This window comes from Pipistrellus kuhlii, unplaced genomic scaffold (genome assembly GCF_014108245.1).
Source record: "Pipistrellus kuhlii isolate mPipKuh1 unplaced genomic scaffold, mPipKuh1.p scaffold_m20_p_1, whole genome shotgun sequence".
NCBI classification, from domain to species: Eukaryota; Metazoa; Chordata; class Mammalia; order Chiroptera; family Vespertilionidae; genus Pipistrellus; species Pipistrellus kuhlii.
In genome coordinates this window covers 185,989,354-186,005,693 of record NW_023425404.1, presented here as the reverse complement: position 1 = coordinate 186,005,693, position 16,340 = coordinate 185,989,354, and the positions used below count along the sequence as shown (strand labels likewise).

Genomic DNA, 16,340 nt, shown 5'->3' with positions numbered 1-16,340 from the left:
CATGTACATTGGTTGCAGGCACATCCCCAGTAGGGGGTGTGCAAGGGGCAGCTGGTCGCTGTTTCTCTGTCATCGATGTTTCTAGCTCTCTATCTCTCTCCCTTCCTCTCTGTAAAAAATCAATAAAATATATATTTTTAAAAATCAGCATTTTGTAGCTTTCAGCACACAACTCCTGTGTACATGTTTTGTTAGACATATGTAAAACCTAACTACTTCATTTATTTGAGTGGTTGTAAGTGGTGTTCTATTTTAAATTTGGTGTTCTTGTGATCTTTGTTAGTCTATAGAAATACAATAGATTTTTGTATGTTTATCTGGTATCCTGCAACCTTGTCAAACTCAGTTTAGAGTCATTTTTGTAGATTCCTCGGGATGGTATGCAGACCATCATGTCAGATGCAAATAGAGACAGTTTTTTTTTTTCTTTACCATATATACATGTCAATGGATATGCAACGATAACGTGCAACTATGAACATTGTCCAATAGGTAGAAGATGATACTGCGCCTCCAACTTTGAAAAGAGGGCAGAGAGACTAGATATTTCTATGACCAACTGGCTGTGGGTGGTGATGCTGCCTTTGGGACTCAGACCCGACCAAATCTTTGCTCTGAAGAGTTTTTTCATTTCCTGCCTGTGTTCTGAATGAAAGGAGGGTACTTGCAGGTGGCTAAGACGTGTGGCAGAAAATAGAGGAACTTACTGCACAGGTCCAACAAGTTGCCTGCGAGTCATACCCTTCATTGCCCAGGACTGCTTAGGGGCTGGGCAGCAACAGCATTTGATGGGTCTCGCCTCGCTGCCGCAGCTCCTCCTAGGCGCGCGGGGGCGCTGTGAGTCTCTGCCGGTCGCGGCGACGCTCTTTCTCCACCTCCTCAGTGGTTGGACGGAAGCTCTCCGGTCGGCGGCGGGAAGATGGCGGCCCTCAGGGACGGGCTGGGAGCCGGGGAGGCAGCGGGGAGCGCGAGCAGCCCGGTTGGCTCGGGCGTGGAGGTGGTGCTTTCCTCCGAGCCCGCCGCCCCCGCCCCGCGGTGCCCTCACGGTGGGTCCGCGTTCGGGCCCCGCCTGGCTGCCGGGCGCCGGGGGGCCAGCGTTAGCCCGAGTTTCCAGGGGGCGTTTAGGGACTCCCGGGTTTTCGTCCGCCTTTCTCCCCCACCGTGTGTGATGTCTAACAAACACCTCCTTCCTCGGGAAGTTGTGGTTTTCACCTCGCTTAAGGAACCGTTCTAAAAAGGCCCACTGTTGTGGTTTTGGCCCCAGGGCTGTGATCTCTCTGTTTTAAGGAAATGGGCAGAGGCTAGGCAAAGGGGATGCGTGCTATCGAGTAATCCCTATCACCCAGTACTTGGCGGTTTCATTTGTTGATTTACTATTCCAATACTTTTTTCAGTAAAAAAAAAAAAAAAAAAAAAAAAGGGGTGGGGGGTTTAAGCCGAAACCGGTTTGGCTCAGTGGATAGAGCGTTGCCTGCGGACTGAAAGGTCCCAGGTTCGATCCGGTCAAGGGCATGTACCTTGGTTGCATGGTTCTCTCTCATCCATGTTTCTAGCTCTCTATCCCTCTCTGTTCCTCTCTGTGAAAAATCAATTAAATGTATTTAGAAAAAAAAAAAAAAAAGGTTAGAACAATAGAGTGAATTCTTGCGAAGAGGGGGTGTGTCCAGCTCTCAGAGCCCAGATTTCCGGGGAAAGGGCCCCTGAGGGGCGGAGAAGCCAAGTGCTAGGCTCTCTGGACGCCCTCCTGGCTCTGGTCTCAGGGCCCAGGCCATTCACCTCCAGCTCCGCTAACAGTGGCATTTTATTCCCGGAGAGGCCAGTGTTCAAAAACGAGTTCCTAAGTAAACTATTAAAGTAGTGGATTTAATGATGATAAACCCGTGCATAAAATGAAAACGAGTTTAGTTAAGGGAGGTGAAAACCAGGAACTTGGTGCACGTGACTGTTGTTTGACATGCTTTTTTCCTGTTCTGGAACTAGGTCCCACCCTCTTGTTTGTCAAGGTGAGCCGAGGGAAAGAAGACACGCGGAGGTTTTATGCCTGCTCGGCCTGTCGGGATAGAAAAGATTGTAATTTTTTTCAATGGGAAGATGAAAAGGTATATTCACTTTTTGGATGCGTATATTTTTAATTTTTGATGTACATGACATCTTTGAGAATGAATGAGATACACCTTTATAAGGAGTTGAAGATACTGTGTGGTTTGGTAAGACAGGTTCATATTCTGAACTTAGTTGGATTCCTGTGTCAAAGACTTAGTTCCCATTAAGACCTTCTGAGGTGTTGGTATTGGGTTTGCAAATACATATTTCTCCCCTAAAGAGTTTGAGTCACAATTATTCCAAAAAGTGTTTTAGAAAAACACCTTTTTAAACATTTGTATTGAACATCCTTTAATAGATACTGGATGACAGATGAAGGCCCTTGGAGAAATATTTAGTTATGAGCTGGGTATCCTCTTGGACTCAGCTCCAATTAATGTTTCTGAAAGTGTTGACTAGAATATTTTCAGCTTTGGTAGGTTTCTTAGAAAAACAGTCTTATATATTACTCTTCTGCAGACCTGCGAAGATCACCACATGAGAGCTGATCAGTGTGCTCTGCTGCTTCACACTACTCTAGAATTTTTCCAGCTTAATGTTTTGGTGTGCTGTGGTTCCTTCCTCCACCCCCCTGAAATGAATGCTTGTTTACAACTTTGAGCTTCTTGAATTTCTGACTTCTTGATGTCAGAATGTGATCCCAGTTTCGCCAGCCTGGTAGCTAGTTTGATGGCATATTAAGTGGATTTTGTATTCTCAGTTGTCAGGTGCTAGACTTGCTGCCCGAGAAGCTCACAACCGAAGATGCCAGCCTCCTCTCTCCCGAATGCAGTGTGTGCAGAGGTACTGATGTGCTATTGTTTTTATTGTCCTGTTGGTTTGTTTTTTACCTGTGCCTTTAAGTTTAATGAATTACTTTTATTGTGGTAAATATATGTTACATAAAATTTACCAATTTACCCAATTTACATAAAATTCACAATGTTGTGCAACCATCACCACTATTTCCAAAACCTTCTAATCACCCCAAATAGAAACTTTGTCACCATTAAGTAACTCTATTCCACCTGTCCCCAATCTCTGGTCACTTCTAACCTATTTGTCTCCATGAATTTGACTATGCTAGGTCCCTCTGATGAATGAAATTATCAATATTTGCCCTTTATGTCTGGCTTATTTCACCTAGCACAATGGTCAACAAACTCATTAGTCAACAGTACAACGATTGAAATTTCTTTTGAGAGCCAAAGTTTTTAAACCTAAACTTCTTCTAATGTCACTTCTTCAAAACATTGTCCAGGCCGTGGTATTTTGTGGAAGAGCCACACTCAAGGGGCCAAAGAGCTGCATGTGGCTCGCAAGCTGTGGTTTGCCGACCACTGACCTAGCATATTTTCAAGACTTATCCATATTGTAGCATGTTTCAAATTTCATCCTTTTTATAGCTGAATTTGGCCCAGTGCACAAATTCATGCATATTGAAAGGAAATTAATTAGAAGAAATATTTTATCACTATCCACCCTTTCTCTATAATAGAAGTGTCAATCAAATTCATGATCGACAATGATAGATCAAATGACATGTGTGTGATTAGCAGCAGCGACAGCTTTATATGTATCGTGCATGTGAGAGTCAACTTAGCCTTTTATAGATGTAGAATACGCTTGCTTAATTAGACTTACTTTCTGATTTAGCTAAACTTTTTCCAGCCCAGTGAAGCGCTCCAACTTTTCTTTCAGGTAATTGTCAGCAACACAGCAGTAAATATCAACACAAAGCAGATGATTATTGTAGATTACATAGGGAGAATAAAGGGTAAAATATTTAACTGCAGTGGTGTTTAACTATATTCTGTGCAGTGAGAAAACCTAAAGTCATTTTCAAGGTCCACCATTTCTTCTTTTCAGTCGGGTCAAGTTTCTAAGCCTGGTAACTCTCCTCTTAAGCTTTCTAAATCTAACAAAAAGATTCCAGCTAACAAAAAGAAAATACGATTCTACTAGGTCTCCTATCTACCTACTCCAGGACTTATGTGAAGATCAAATGAGATGAGACACAGGAAAATGCTTTTAAGACATTTGGTTAAAGTGTAAATTTGCACCTGGCTATAAAGCAAGTCGTATTTCTGGGCTGAAGAAACTGTAAAGAGGCTAGTCACTAGGAAGAGGAAGTCAGGTGTTGCTACGAGATGTCATTACCTGGCACCCACAGTGACTGTTGAGGCTGGGCTGGGCTGTGGGCCACATTTTGTGCGATGGGGTCTTGGCAGTGACTGCTGTGATTTGGTGGGCTGTTGCTCTGGTGTGGTGGCAGGGCCTGTGTTCCACTTGGGGGAAGCCGAGTGTTGCTTTGTGGGTGCCAGGTATGCAGTGCCATTTCTCTAGATGACCAGTGCGCATCACGGCAGCTCCTGCATTGAGCATCTGCCTCCTGGTGGTCAGTGCGCGTCATAGTGACCAGTCGGAAGGACACTTAGCACAGTAGCCATATATATATATGGATATATATATATCTATCTCCTGTTTCCCTGAAAATAAGATAGTGTCTTATATTAATTTTTTTCTCCCAAAGTTGTGCTAGGTCTTATTTTCAGGGGATGTCTTATCTTTCCATGCGCTAGGTCTTATTTTCAGAGGATGTCTTATTTTCGGGGAAACACGGGTGTGTGTGTGTGTGTGTGTGTGTGTGTGTGTGTGTGTGTATATATATATATGTATATATATATATATATATAGTATTCTATTGTATATGTATATCACACTTTATTTATTCACCTATCAATGGACACTTGGGTATTTCCACATTTTGGCTATTTTAAATAGTGCTACAGTGCACAGTGGTGTTTGAATCCCTGTTTTCAGGTCTTTGGCATATATACCTAGGAGTTGAACTACTGGATCATAAGGTAATACTATGTTTAGTTTTTGGAGGACCCGCCAAACTGTTTTCCATAGTGGCTGCACCATTTTACACTCCCACCAGCAACATGTTAGGGTTTCAATTTCTCCACATCCTTGTCACACTTATTTTCTGTTTTGTTTTGTCTTTTATTATAGCCATCCTAGCAAATGTGAAGTGGTATGTCATTTTGGTGTTTTCATTTTTCTATACTCATAATGTTGACCATCTTTTCATATGTTTTTGGGTGAGCTCTTTGCTTATCTTCCTTAGAAAAAAAAGTCTATTCAATTCTTTTGTCAATTTTTAAAATGGTTTTCTTTTGGTTGTTGAGTCACAGGAGTTCTTTATATGCTTATACATTCACCCTTATTAGATTATTTGTGAATACTTTTTTCCATTCTTTAGATTGCCTTTTTACTTTCTTGATGATATCCTTTGATACGCAAGAGTTTTTAATGTTGACAAAGTCCAACTTACCAAATTTTTCTTTTTGTTGCTTGTGTTTTTGGTAGCAAAGCTAAGAATTCATTGCTAAATCCAAAACCATGAAGATTTCCTGTAATGTTTCTGTTTTGAAATACTAAACGAACCATTTAAAAAAAACAAAAACCTGCAAATACCTGTTTTTAAGTATCTCCACTGTTAAAATGTTTTATTGGGTGAACTGGAATTGAGCCATAGATTTAAGTCTTTGGCAAACCTGAGAAAAGAGTTCATCCCTCTTCTGTGTGCTCTCTGTGCTCTGAGAAGCTCCTAAGAATTCCCTGTTCCAAGTTGCTAATGACAAGTAGGTTTTCACTCTAATGGCTATTCCTTCTGGCTATCGGGGCTGCTGTTTTGAAGGCTTCAGAAGTCTTATCTAGACTAAGTGGAAAGGATTACTGGGATCTATTAAAAATGTCTTCCTAAGCTTCTTAGTAGATTTTTAAAGTCCTTTGATGGAAGAGGCTTTTTAAAAGATAAATGGGTTGCCTCTTAACCAAAGTACTTAATCAGTGATGTCTACTTAATTTATAAGAATTCAATCAATAACAAAAAATGTTGAGAAGGGAAGTGATATAAATGGAGCACTCCTGTGAGTTAGGCACTAAGCTAGGTGTTTTACAAGAGATTTTTTTAAATCCTGCTGAGTTAGTTTACTTAGTGAGTTAGTTTACTTAGGTGAGAAATTGAGGTTTAGAGAAGTTAAGTAACTTCAAGTTCATACTTCTGAATGGCTGTATTTTTATTTTATTATATTTTGAATATGTTTTTTCATTGGTTTTTAGAGAGAGAGGGAAAGAGAGAGATAGAGAGATAGAAACATCGATGAGAAGAACATCATTGATCCGCCGCCTTCTGCAAGCACTCTCACCCGGAATCAACTGCATAACCTGGGCAAGTGCCCTGACCAGGAATCAAACCGGCAACCTCCTGGTTCCTGGGTTGGCGCTCATCTGTTGAGCTACACTGGCTGGGCTAGCATGGCTATATTTTAAAATTTTAAAGCAGATAGTAATTAATATATGATGTGTATGTTTAATTTAAGGAGATTTAAGGAATAAAGCATGAGAAGTTATAGCTACATCATAATGAGATAAAATAGAATAAGATGAGAAAGTAGAAAAACATCACTGATAGTTTCTCCCTCTGCACCCATCACAGTGGTCGATTTGTTACATTTCCTCCAGGCCTTTTTTCCTCTGCCAAGGTTTGTTTTACAAGGTTGCAGTCATAATGTATACATAGTAGTTTTATATTCTACCTTATCACTTACTTTTATCTGATAAGCATGTTGTTCATGTTATCGCATAAGGACATTGGTGATTCAATTAAACTATAAGAAAATCTAGGTGTTCTTGTTTTCTTGCATAATAAAACTTTAGTCTGGAGCTAAAACACTACTCTTGTTTCTGTAAACAACACAGAGTATGTGTTTTTTGTTTTTAATAAAAAATTTTGAAATTTATATTGCATACTTATTAGAATATAAAAACACTTGTTAAAATATGAAGTATTAAAGAATTTTTTAAAGGTTGTTTGTTTTCGCTGCTTATAGAGGTTATTGACCTCTCAAACTCGGAATTATTTAAAAGAGAAAAAGAAAATATAGTTTCAGTAAGATAATTTCATCTGTTATCTAGTGCTGATTCTTGAGCGCATCTTAAAACAATTTTCAGCATCTTAAATCATCTATAACCCATAACCTTGGATTTTGTTGCCCAACCCACCATTCAAACATCCATCCATCCAACCATTTCTTTATTCTTTGTTGAGGTCTCAAAAAGAACTTAAAATGCTATCAGTGGAGTTGAGATATATTCAAAAATTATGCAGTGCAAAGAACATCGATGGCATTCTTAGGAAAGGCTGAGTGCTCTGGAGAGCCAGAAGCACTTCAGCTCACTTGTGCCTTAGCAGATCAATACCGCTTAGGGATGTGGTATTTGAATAGGTTTTGGAGGATGAATAGAAGTGTAAGCTTTTTAAAATATAATGTCTTTGATTTCATTGCATCACTTTGTAATTCATGCTCTTATGATTTCTTATATGCTTTCTATCAAGTAAAAGGTTCAAAATCAGTTATTCCTCTAAAAATTTTAAATTTTGGCTTTTAAAATCAAAGGCTTACTAAATTATCTATTTTCTCTTGTTAATTACCTGTTCTGTTAGTGTGCCTTTGGCTTAAGACTGAGCAGTTCATTCTTGTGTGTAAATGGACCTAAGGGCGATGTACCATTACTTGAGAATGTAATTGCTTTCTAATTTAACTTTATGCAATTCATTTATGTTATCTGATTAACTACTGTATTTGGAAGTAGTAAAATGCATTTAAGCATTATACCTATTCTGTAAAGCAAGTTTTTTATCTGTTATTGTAGAGTAACAATAGCTTTCCGTTGACTGATTTACTTTTGGAATTGCTAGCAAGCAGTGATGGTAGCTAGCAAGATAAATTGACCTTGTTACTTGATTTTGATTATGGAACTGGCGTTGCTACACAGTCTCCTAGATTCTACAGAATAGGACTTGATATTCATTTTCCTAATCTCACTCTGAACCGTCCTTTGTATTTCATGAGCTCGGTTGACAGATTTATATTTTGTGCCTGAGATTTGACTTTCCTTATAGGTTTTAGCTGCCTCTTACGTGCTGAAATGTGCTATTCTATTATGTAGTACCTTGGCACCTTGATTATGACCTATGAAGTCTCAGGGAAGATATATTTTAATGCTAGAATCAGTATTAATTTATGTGCATTCAGATCGTTTTATTTAGTTGATATTTTATTTGGTTATGTTTTTTTTTTTTTTTTCCAAAGCTCATTTAAACTCAGATTTTCAAGGTCTGCTATTAGGGAAATGCCATAAACATAATTTGTCTACTCCAGGAAAGGCAAATGGAACATCACATGGAGATCAATAAAAATGACATTTCAAAATGTTAGCCTGCAGTTTGTGAATCATGCTGAGCCTGTGGCAGAATGAATTTCTCTCCCCCCCAGCCCCCCTCCTCCCACCCCGTGTGTATGTAGTAAGTATAAATAAATAAAGAGTGCTGAGTGATACTTAACTCTTCATGGTTTCATGTTCTTGCTACCAAGCTGTTAATAAACCTTGTGTCTGACTGATGGTTGCCAGAGGGTAGGGGAGTTGGGCCATTGGATGAAAAGGTGAAGGGATTAAGAAGTACAGATTGGGCCAAAACCGGTTTGGCTCAGTGGATAGAGCGTCGTCGGCCTGTGAACTGAAGGGTCCCAGGTTCAATTCTGGTCAAGGGCATGTACATTTCTTGTGGTACATCCTTGGTGGGGGGTGTGCAGGAGGCAGCTGATTGATGTTTCTCTCTAATTGATGTTTCTAGCTCTCTGTCCCTCTCCCTTCCTCTCTGTAAAAAATCAATAAAATATATTTAAAAAAAAAAAAAGTACAGATTGGGCACTGGCTGGCTTGGCTCAGTGCTAAAGGATCATGGGTTTGATTCCCGGTCAAGGGCATGTACCTGGAAAAAAAAAAGTACAGTTAAACCTCAATTCTCTGTTTGCATAGTAGAAGCATTTATGGAAAATTCAAGTACATGAAATGCCAAAGAGGCTTGATGTTTACACAAAAGTGAAATGAGGCCCCAACCTGCACCATCCAGTTCAGTGGCCAGAAGCCACTGGCCATTTACAATGTGGCTACTCTGGATGTTGTAGACTAGACTAACAATTATTTAAAAAATAAGTAATAAATCTCATTAATAATGTTTATATTGATTATATGTTGAAATAATATTTTGGATATGCTGGGTTAAAAAAACACATCACCCACAGGAAAATAAAAGGGGGCATGTATCTGGCTTGCAGGTTCATCGTTGGCTATGTCAGTTGTAATTCATCATCATGTTTTCTTTGATTTTTTTAAAATCTATTTTTTATTAATTTTAGAGAGGAAGGACGAGGGAGAGAGAGATAGAAACATCACTGATGAGAGAGTATCTGATTGGTTGCCTCTTGCATGGTCCCTTCTGGGGATCAAGCTCGCAACCTGGGCATGTGCCCTGACCAGGAATTGAACTGGTGACCTCTTGGTTTATGGGTTGACGCTCAACCACTGAGCCACACCAATTTGGCCAGCTTTTATTTTTTAAGTAATTGTCTTTTATTAATAAAAATATTTTAAATCAAATTTTATATGTGGCTATTATATGATTCCATTCATATGTGATGTACAGAATGGACAAGTCTATAGCGATAGAGAGTACATGACTGGTTTTTAGAGGCCAGGGATAGAGGGAATTGTGAAGTGATTACTGATAGGTGCGAGATTTCTTTTTGAAGTGATACAAATGTTCTGGAATTGTGATGGTTGCACAACTTCATGAATGTTCTAAAAATCATTGAATTGTACACTTTAAAAGGGTAATTGTGTGGTTTGTGAATTAAATTTCAATGAAGAAATCTGTGACAATAGAATCAAATAGTTCTGAGAGGTTGTACGAAGAGCAATACACTTGTCTCCACCCATGCATTTCTCCCACCCCAGAAGCAGCTGACATTTCAAATGTCTTCTGGCTAATTCTTTTAGAAAGCACATTCCTATCTGTAGAATACAAAGCTTGCTTGTCTTTTACTTCTTGATTTATCAGTTTTTGTTTATTTCATGTGGAAAATGATGATTTATCTTTCCCTCCTCTCTCTGCCCTCTCCTCTCCAACCCCACCCCCTTAACTCCCTGCTGTAATCTATATCTTTTCACACCTTAGTCTTATATGGTTATACCATGAATTTGGTTAGATTCAAAATTTAGTTTGTATTATTATCCTATATAATAAAATAGTAATATGCAAACTAACCATCACTCTGCTATACCCACAAGCCATGCCCACAAGTCAATCAGGAAGTGAGTATGCAGATTAACCCAACTAAGATGGCTATGGCCACAGAGAGCAGGAGGGAGGCTTGGGTTTCCCCGGCAATGGAGGAAGCCAAGCTTTCTACACACCCCGGCTGGCCCAGGCTTCCACTTCAGCTACAAAGTTTCAATGATAGAAGAGAAATAAATACCAACAGAAATGGCTGGTGCCACGGAGCAAGCAGAAGGCTTGGCTCCACTCCAGGCTACAAAGTTTCAATAGTAGAAGAGAAATAAACCCAGATACCAGGGACTCCGCTTGGGTCGCTGGGGAGTGTGGCCAACCTGCAAACCACCACAGGCTCCTCGCCCAGGCTGCCCCACACCCCAAGGGAACCCACACCCTGATCCGGAATACCCTTCAGGGCAAACCACCCGGCCCCCACCTGTGCACCAGGCCTCTATCCTATATAATAAAATCCTAATATTCAAATTGACCAAACTATGGAATGACCGGTCACTGTGATGTGCACTGACCACCAGGGGGCGGATATTTAGCACAGGAGTTGCCCCCAGACTGCAGGCCCCAGGCCAGCCAAAGCGGGTGCGAGTCCCCCCCACCTCCCTTTGCCCCAGAGGGAAGTTACCAGTGGTGGTGGTGGGGGGTAAGGCTGGTGAGTGGCTGGCACCAGGCCGGCCAACGTGGGTGCGAGCAGGGGTTCCCGTTCATCCCACTGGTTGCCCCACAGATCAGCTCTGATTGCCAGCCAGGCCTAGGGAACCTACCCATGCATGAATTTTGTGCACCGGGCCTCTAATAACCATATAAATGCTGCTCATAGCTAAACCATGAAATCACAGTAAGTTCTTTTCCACACAGTTTTTTGTTTTCTTTGGAGTTAATAACAGTCTTGGATTTTTTGTTGCAGTTGCTGTTAGTTATGTATGTGCTCATCGCTGATTCAGCTGCAGACTGCTGGTTGTCTGAACCTTTCAGAACATTCACAAGTAGCGTAATCTATTGGTTTCATCTTCGAGAAATCTGTTCGAGGGCTTATACAAATGCTCCAGTCTGGAAGGTGCCCTTTCTGCCCGGCAGGCAGCTGACTAGCAGGTTTTTCAGTAAGGACTTAGATTAGGTACTGTATAACCTGAGTCCTTCCAAGGCCAGAATCAAACATTCATTCAAGATAAAGATTCTCAGAACACTAGGAATAGATGGGAATTTCCATAACCTGGTAAAGGGCATCTAAGAAAAACCTATAACTAATACCATACTGACAAAAGATTGAATGCATTCCTCCTAAGATTGGGACATAGCAAAGATGTCAACTCTTACCATTTCTATTTAACATTGATGGGGGATTCTAGATAATTTAACAAGTCTAGATTCAGGAACAGAATTTGAAAATATGAAAATTACAGGAGAGAAAGAGACCACATTTATATGACGTTTATTACCGTATATTATAATTGTTCTATTACAGTGGTTAATCTCTTACTGTGCCTAATTTGGAAGTTAAATTTTATCATAGGTATGTATATTTAGGAAAAAACAAAGTTTATATTAGGTTTGATACATGCACTGAGGAGAATCTTAGAACGCGTCCCCCATCGAGGCTGGGAGACTACTGTAAGCTGGAGAGTTGAACCACTTACTCATTTGTTTTCCTTCCATTACTCACTGGGCTGCCAGTTGTCCATTGTACTGAAACTGTGGTTTCATGTATTTTGTCTGTTTAAAACGTTTTTTGAAGGTCAGGATATTCAAAAATATACCTGGTTTCTATTACTGTATCATGGCTGGATGTGGGTGACTTTGCCACACACTTAATAATGAAAGGTAACAGTGAATTCAGTGCCTTGTGGCTGCAGTGTACTGGTTCTTTGCACTTGCACTTCATGTCTTAGGGGCCCTGTTCACTATTGATGTTCTTTCTTTGAATTACTATAAAAGTTTCTTCTAATATGGTTGTCCTTTTTCTTTCTAGTCATGGATAAAGCTGTCACAGGAATAGTTATCATAGAAATAGAAACATTTAAATGACTGGCATGATAAGCTTATTTCTTGCTGTAGCCATTCAGAATATGTATTTGTCACTGCCTTGGGTGCTTTGAAGGGAAACTGTGCTTAGAAATGAAAAGTTTAAACCCACTTTGATTTTACATTAAGTTCAGTTTTTCCAGTGCAGTTCCAGAGTTTAGTTCAATTGAAACCGTATGACTCTTCTCAAACTAGAAGAATCCTTTAGTGCACTATTTGACATGCTTAGCTTTGGACATTTCTGACCCTCTATGAGCCTCAATAAGCTTATTTATTTTTCTTTTGTTTTCTTACTCTGATTTCGTATCTGCTACAGCATATACATACTCAGCAGTATTTTTCTCTCTTTATTCATCCCAAATCAAAAGAAAAGAAAAAAAGACCAGGGTGGTGATTTTGAAATCAGATATAAGTATGACTTAAAAGATTGGATTTATGTTTCAGATGGGCCTCTAATATATATTTTTTAAGGCTTCGAATATCAGCTTGCTGTTTTGGGGATGAGTTTCCCAGAACTGCCTCCATCAGTATTGCTAAGAACAGGAACTTGGTAGGAACATTTTTTCTGTAAGGAGGCAATTCTTCTTGCTAAATATGCCATCAGAACTTGAAGAATGATCTTAATTTCTCATTTTAAAATGACTGTCATACTGAGCCAGACTATTTAACATTTCAAAGTTAGAGCACATGGATTCGTCAATAAATTTAAACGTGATAGTAGTCTCCATTACTACTAAGTTGTTTGAGTAGTATATTATGTTCACATTTTAAATGGATATTGATCTTCATTCAGTGACCGAATTGGAGCATCTCAATTCTTACGAAATTGCTGATTCTCTTCCACTTTGTAGGCATGCAGCCAGACATAAATTCTAGCCCACATTCCCCAGATTTTTCTTACCTTTGCTTCTTTATGCAATAGTCTATAGGAAATAATGCTTTTTGCATACTAAAAATAGCAAACATAGTCTTTAAAACAACAAACTTACAATATATTCCTTGTGTTGTGTCTTGAAGGTATTTGAAGTTCATTGAGTTGCCGTTGTCTCAGAGAAAGTTTTGTCAAAGATGTCAGCAGTTGCTCCTGCCAGATGACTGGGAGAAGCATCGTGAGCACCAGGTCATGGGAGATATTTCTGTCACCCAGTTAAAAAGGCCCAGTCAGCTCCTTTCTCCGTTGGAAAACAAGAAGACAAATGCACAGTATTTGTTTGCTGATAGGAGCTGTCAGTTCTTGATAGACCTACTTTCTACCCTTGGGTTCAGAAGAGTGCTGTGTGTTGGAACACCAAGGTAGGTTATGTGGTTTTTAAAAAATTTTTCCTGGCACCACTGGTTAAACTGTAAGAAAAAAATTCTCAAGTTCCAGGATAGAGCATAAAGCTTTGAGTATACAAAGAAGTATATAGAATGGTCCCTTTAAAGGAGTTTGCAATCTGTTATCCATTTGGGAGAAATCTTTATAGATTTCTGATATATGATAGGAGATTCTTCCTGATTGGTTCTTAAATTGTGTTTATAATTTCAGATTTTTCTGTTTCAGAGAAGTTCTGCTTTTTAAAAAATATTTGTAAAACTGCGACTCTGATTACATCTGCCAAATTCTCTTCAGTGAACTATCAGAAGTATCAGAAGAACATTGATTTTTTTTAAAAATATATATTTTATTGATTTTTTACAAGGAGGAAGAGAGAGGGATAGAGGGCTAGAAACATCAGTGAGAGAGAATCATCTATCAGCTGCCTCTTGCACACCCCCTACTGGGGATGTGCCCGCAACCAAGGTACATGCCCTTGACCGGAATCGAACCTGGAACCCTTCAGTCCGGAGGCCATAGCTCTATCCACTGAGCCAAACCGGTTTTGGCAACATTGATGTTTTTTTTTTATTTGTTTATTATCTATGGCCTTTGTAACTTCATATTAAATTTGCTTTCCCTAATTGCTTTAGGTTGCATGAGCTGATCAGGTTGAAAGCATCAGGTGACAACAAGCCTAACATTAAAAGCCTTTTATTGGATATTGATTTTCGGTAGGTTTACAAAGTATGATATTTATTCTCATTCATTGTCTCCTGCTTTTAATTGTTTTTCCTCTTTTTCATTGTTTACTCCCTGTTTTAATCCTAGTTAACATTTAGAAGTAGTAATTGGTGATAAGGCACTTTTTCAGTCATATAAATCCCATATGTAATCCTCCGTGAATTTCTCTTTTTTTTCTTTTCCTCACTTTACCCTCTCCTGCCTCCCCTACTCACCTTTCCTTTTGATAAAGTGACTTTCTCTTTTTGCTAGTGTGCTTCCTAGATTTTGTCCATGAATGTGCCTCGTTGTCTTTGGCTTATAATTTAGTGATGAATTCCTACTGAGTGAAATTTCTTCTCATATACTTGTTTTCAAAGATAATTCTGAGCTTCCTCCAGGACTGGGTTTCATCATGCTGTTTTAAGTACATCAAGGCATTTATTTAATATTTTTACCTGATGATGTGCATGTTATTGTCTTTCACTGGACGTAGCCTAATTGAAGGGCATGCTACCTGGGGAATAGACAGACCCCAAGGCTGAGGATTAGCAAACAGAGAGATTCAGAGTCAATGACTGCTGATAGGTTGGGGCAAATGGATTCCCAGACATGTGCCCTGTCTAGGAATCTACTGGGGACTTCTTGGTTCATGGATTGATGTTTAAACACTGGGCCACACTGGCTGGGCTGCATTTAAAAATTTTAAAACATAGAATCATAACTTAAAGTCTTTTTTCCCCCACTTGCTGTATTTTAGGCATAATTTAAAAAAATTGAGATATATTTCACATACATTTTTAGTATTATTCACAAGGTTGTACAATCATCACCATTGTCTAATTCCAGAATATTTCCATCACAGTCTCTCTTCAGTTCCCCCTTCCCTTGGGCATCATTAATTTACTTTCTGTCTCTTCTCCAGATTTCATATACATGGAATCATATAGTATGTGACTTCTAGTGTCTAGCTTCTTTCACTTAGCATAATGTTTTCAAAGTTTATCCATGTTGTCGTATGATCAGTACTTGATTCCTCATTATGGCTGAATAATACTGTATTATAAAGACATACCAAGTTTTTTTTTTTTAATTTCTTTATTGATTAAGGTATCACATATTTTCCCTCAAACCCCCATTCCAATGCACCCCCCCTCCCCCACTCCTCCAGACATACCAGGAATTTTTTATCCATTCATCAGCTGATGGACATTTGGATTGCTTTCACTTTTGTGAATAATGCTGCTATGAACCTTGTGGACAGTTTCTTGTGTGAATATATCTTCATATCTCTTCAGTATTGTATTAATTTTCTAGGGCTGCCATTACAAAATACAGTAGATTGGGTGGCTTAAACAACAGAAACTTATTTTCTCATAGTTTTAGAGGCTGAAAGTCCAAGATCAAGTGTCAGTGGATTTGGTTTCTTCTGAGGCCTCTCTTACCTTGCAGATGGCCGCCTTCACTGTCCTCACAATGGTCTTTTCTCTGTGTGTGCATATTTCTCCTTCTAGTAAGGACACCAGTCATATTCATTGGGGCCTACCCTAAGGACATTTTAACTTAATCATTTCTTTAAAGGGCCTGCCTCCAAATACAGTTACAAATTGAAGTACTGAGGTTAGGACTTTAACATAGGTATTTGGGGGGACACAGTTGAGGCCATATCTACCTAGGAGTAGGAGTAGAGTTATATTATAACTCTGTATTTAACTTATTGAGGAACTGCCAAACTGCCAAAACACAGGTAACTACATTTTATTCATGGTTAGTGATGTTGAGCATCTTTTCCTGTGCTTATGGACTAGTCGTTTATCGTTTGGAGAAATATTTATTCAATCCTTTGCCCATTTTTAATTGGTTGACTTTCTAGTGTTGAATTAAAAAAGTTCTTAATATATTTTTGATACTAGACCTTTATCAGTTATATGATTTGCAAATAATTTCTCCCATTTTGGGGGTTGTTTTATTATTTTTTTATTGATTATGGTATTACATATGTGTTCTTATCCCTCC

The 16,340-nt window shown here is 39.1% G+C and overlaps 1 protein-coding gene across 2 annotated transcripts in view; it reads left to right on the top strand.

Annotated features, from left to right (window-relative positions):
- The first annotated feature begins 870 nt into the window (after positions 1–870).
- ZCCHC4 (zinc finger CCHC-type containing 4) overlaps positions 871–16,340 on the top strand; it is a 43,522-nt gene continuing 28,052 nt past the window's right edge. Inside the window, exons 1-5 of one of the 2 annotated variants that reach the window (XM_045573598.1) lie at positions 871–1,046; positions 1,981–2,099; positions 2,804–2,886; positions 13,322–13,597; positions 14,255–14,335. In XM_045573598.1, coding sequence (XP_045429554.1) covers positions 920–1,046; positions 1,981–2,099; positions 2,804–2,886; positions 13,322–13,597; positions 14,255–14,335 — 686 coding nt within the window. In that variant the 5' untranslated portion in view covers positions 871–919. The remainder of the gene's footprint in view (positions 1,047–1,980; positions 2,100–2,803; positions 2,887–13,321; positions 13,598–14,254; positions 14,336–16,340) is intronic. The other variant, XM_036419218.2, reaches the window with a different exon arrangement.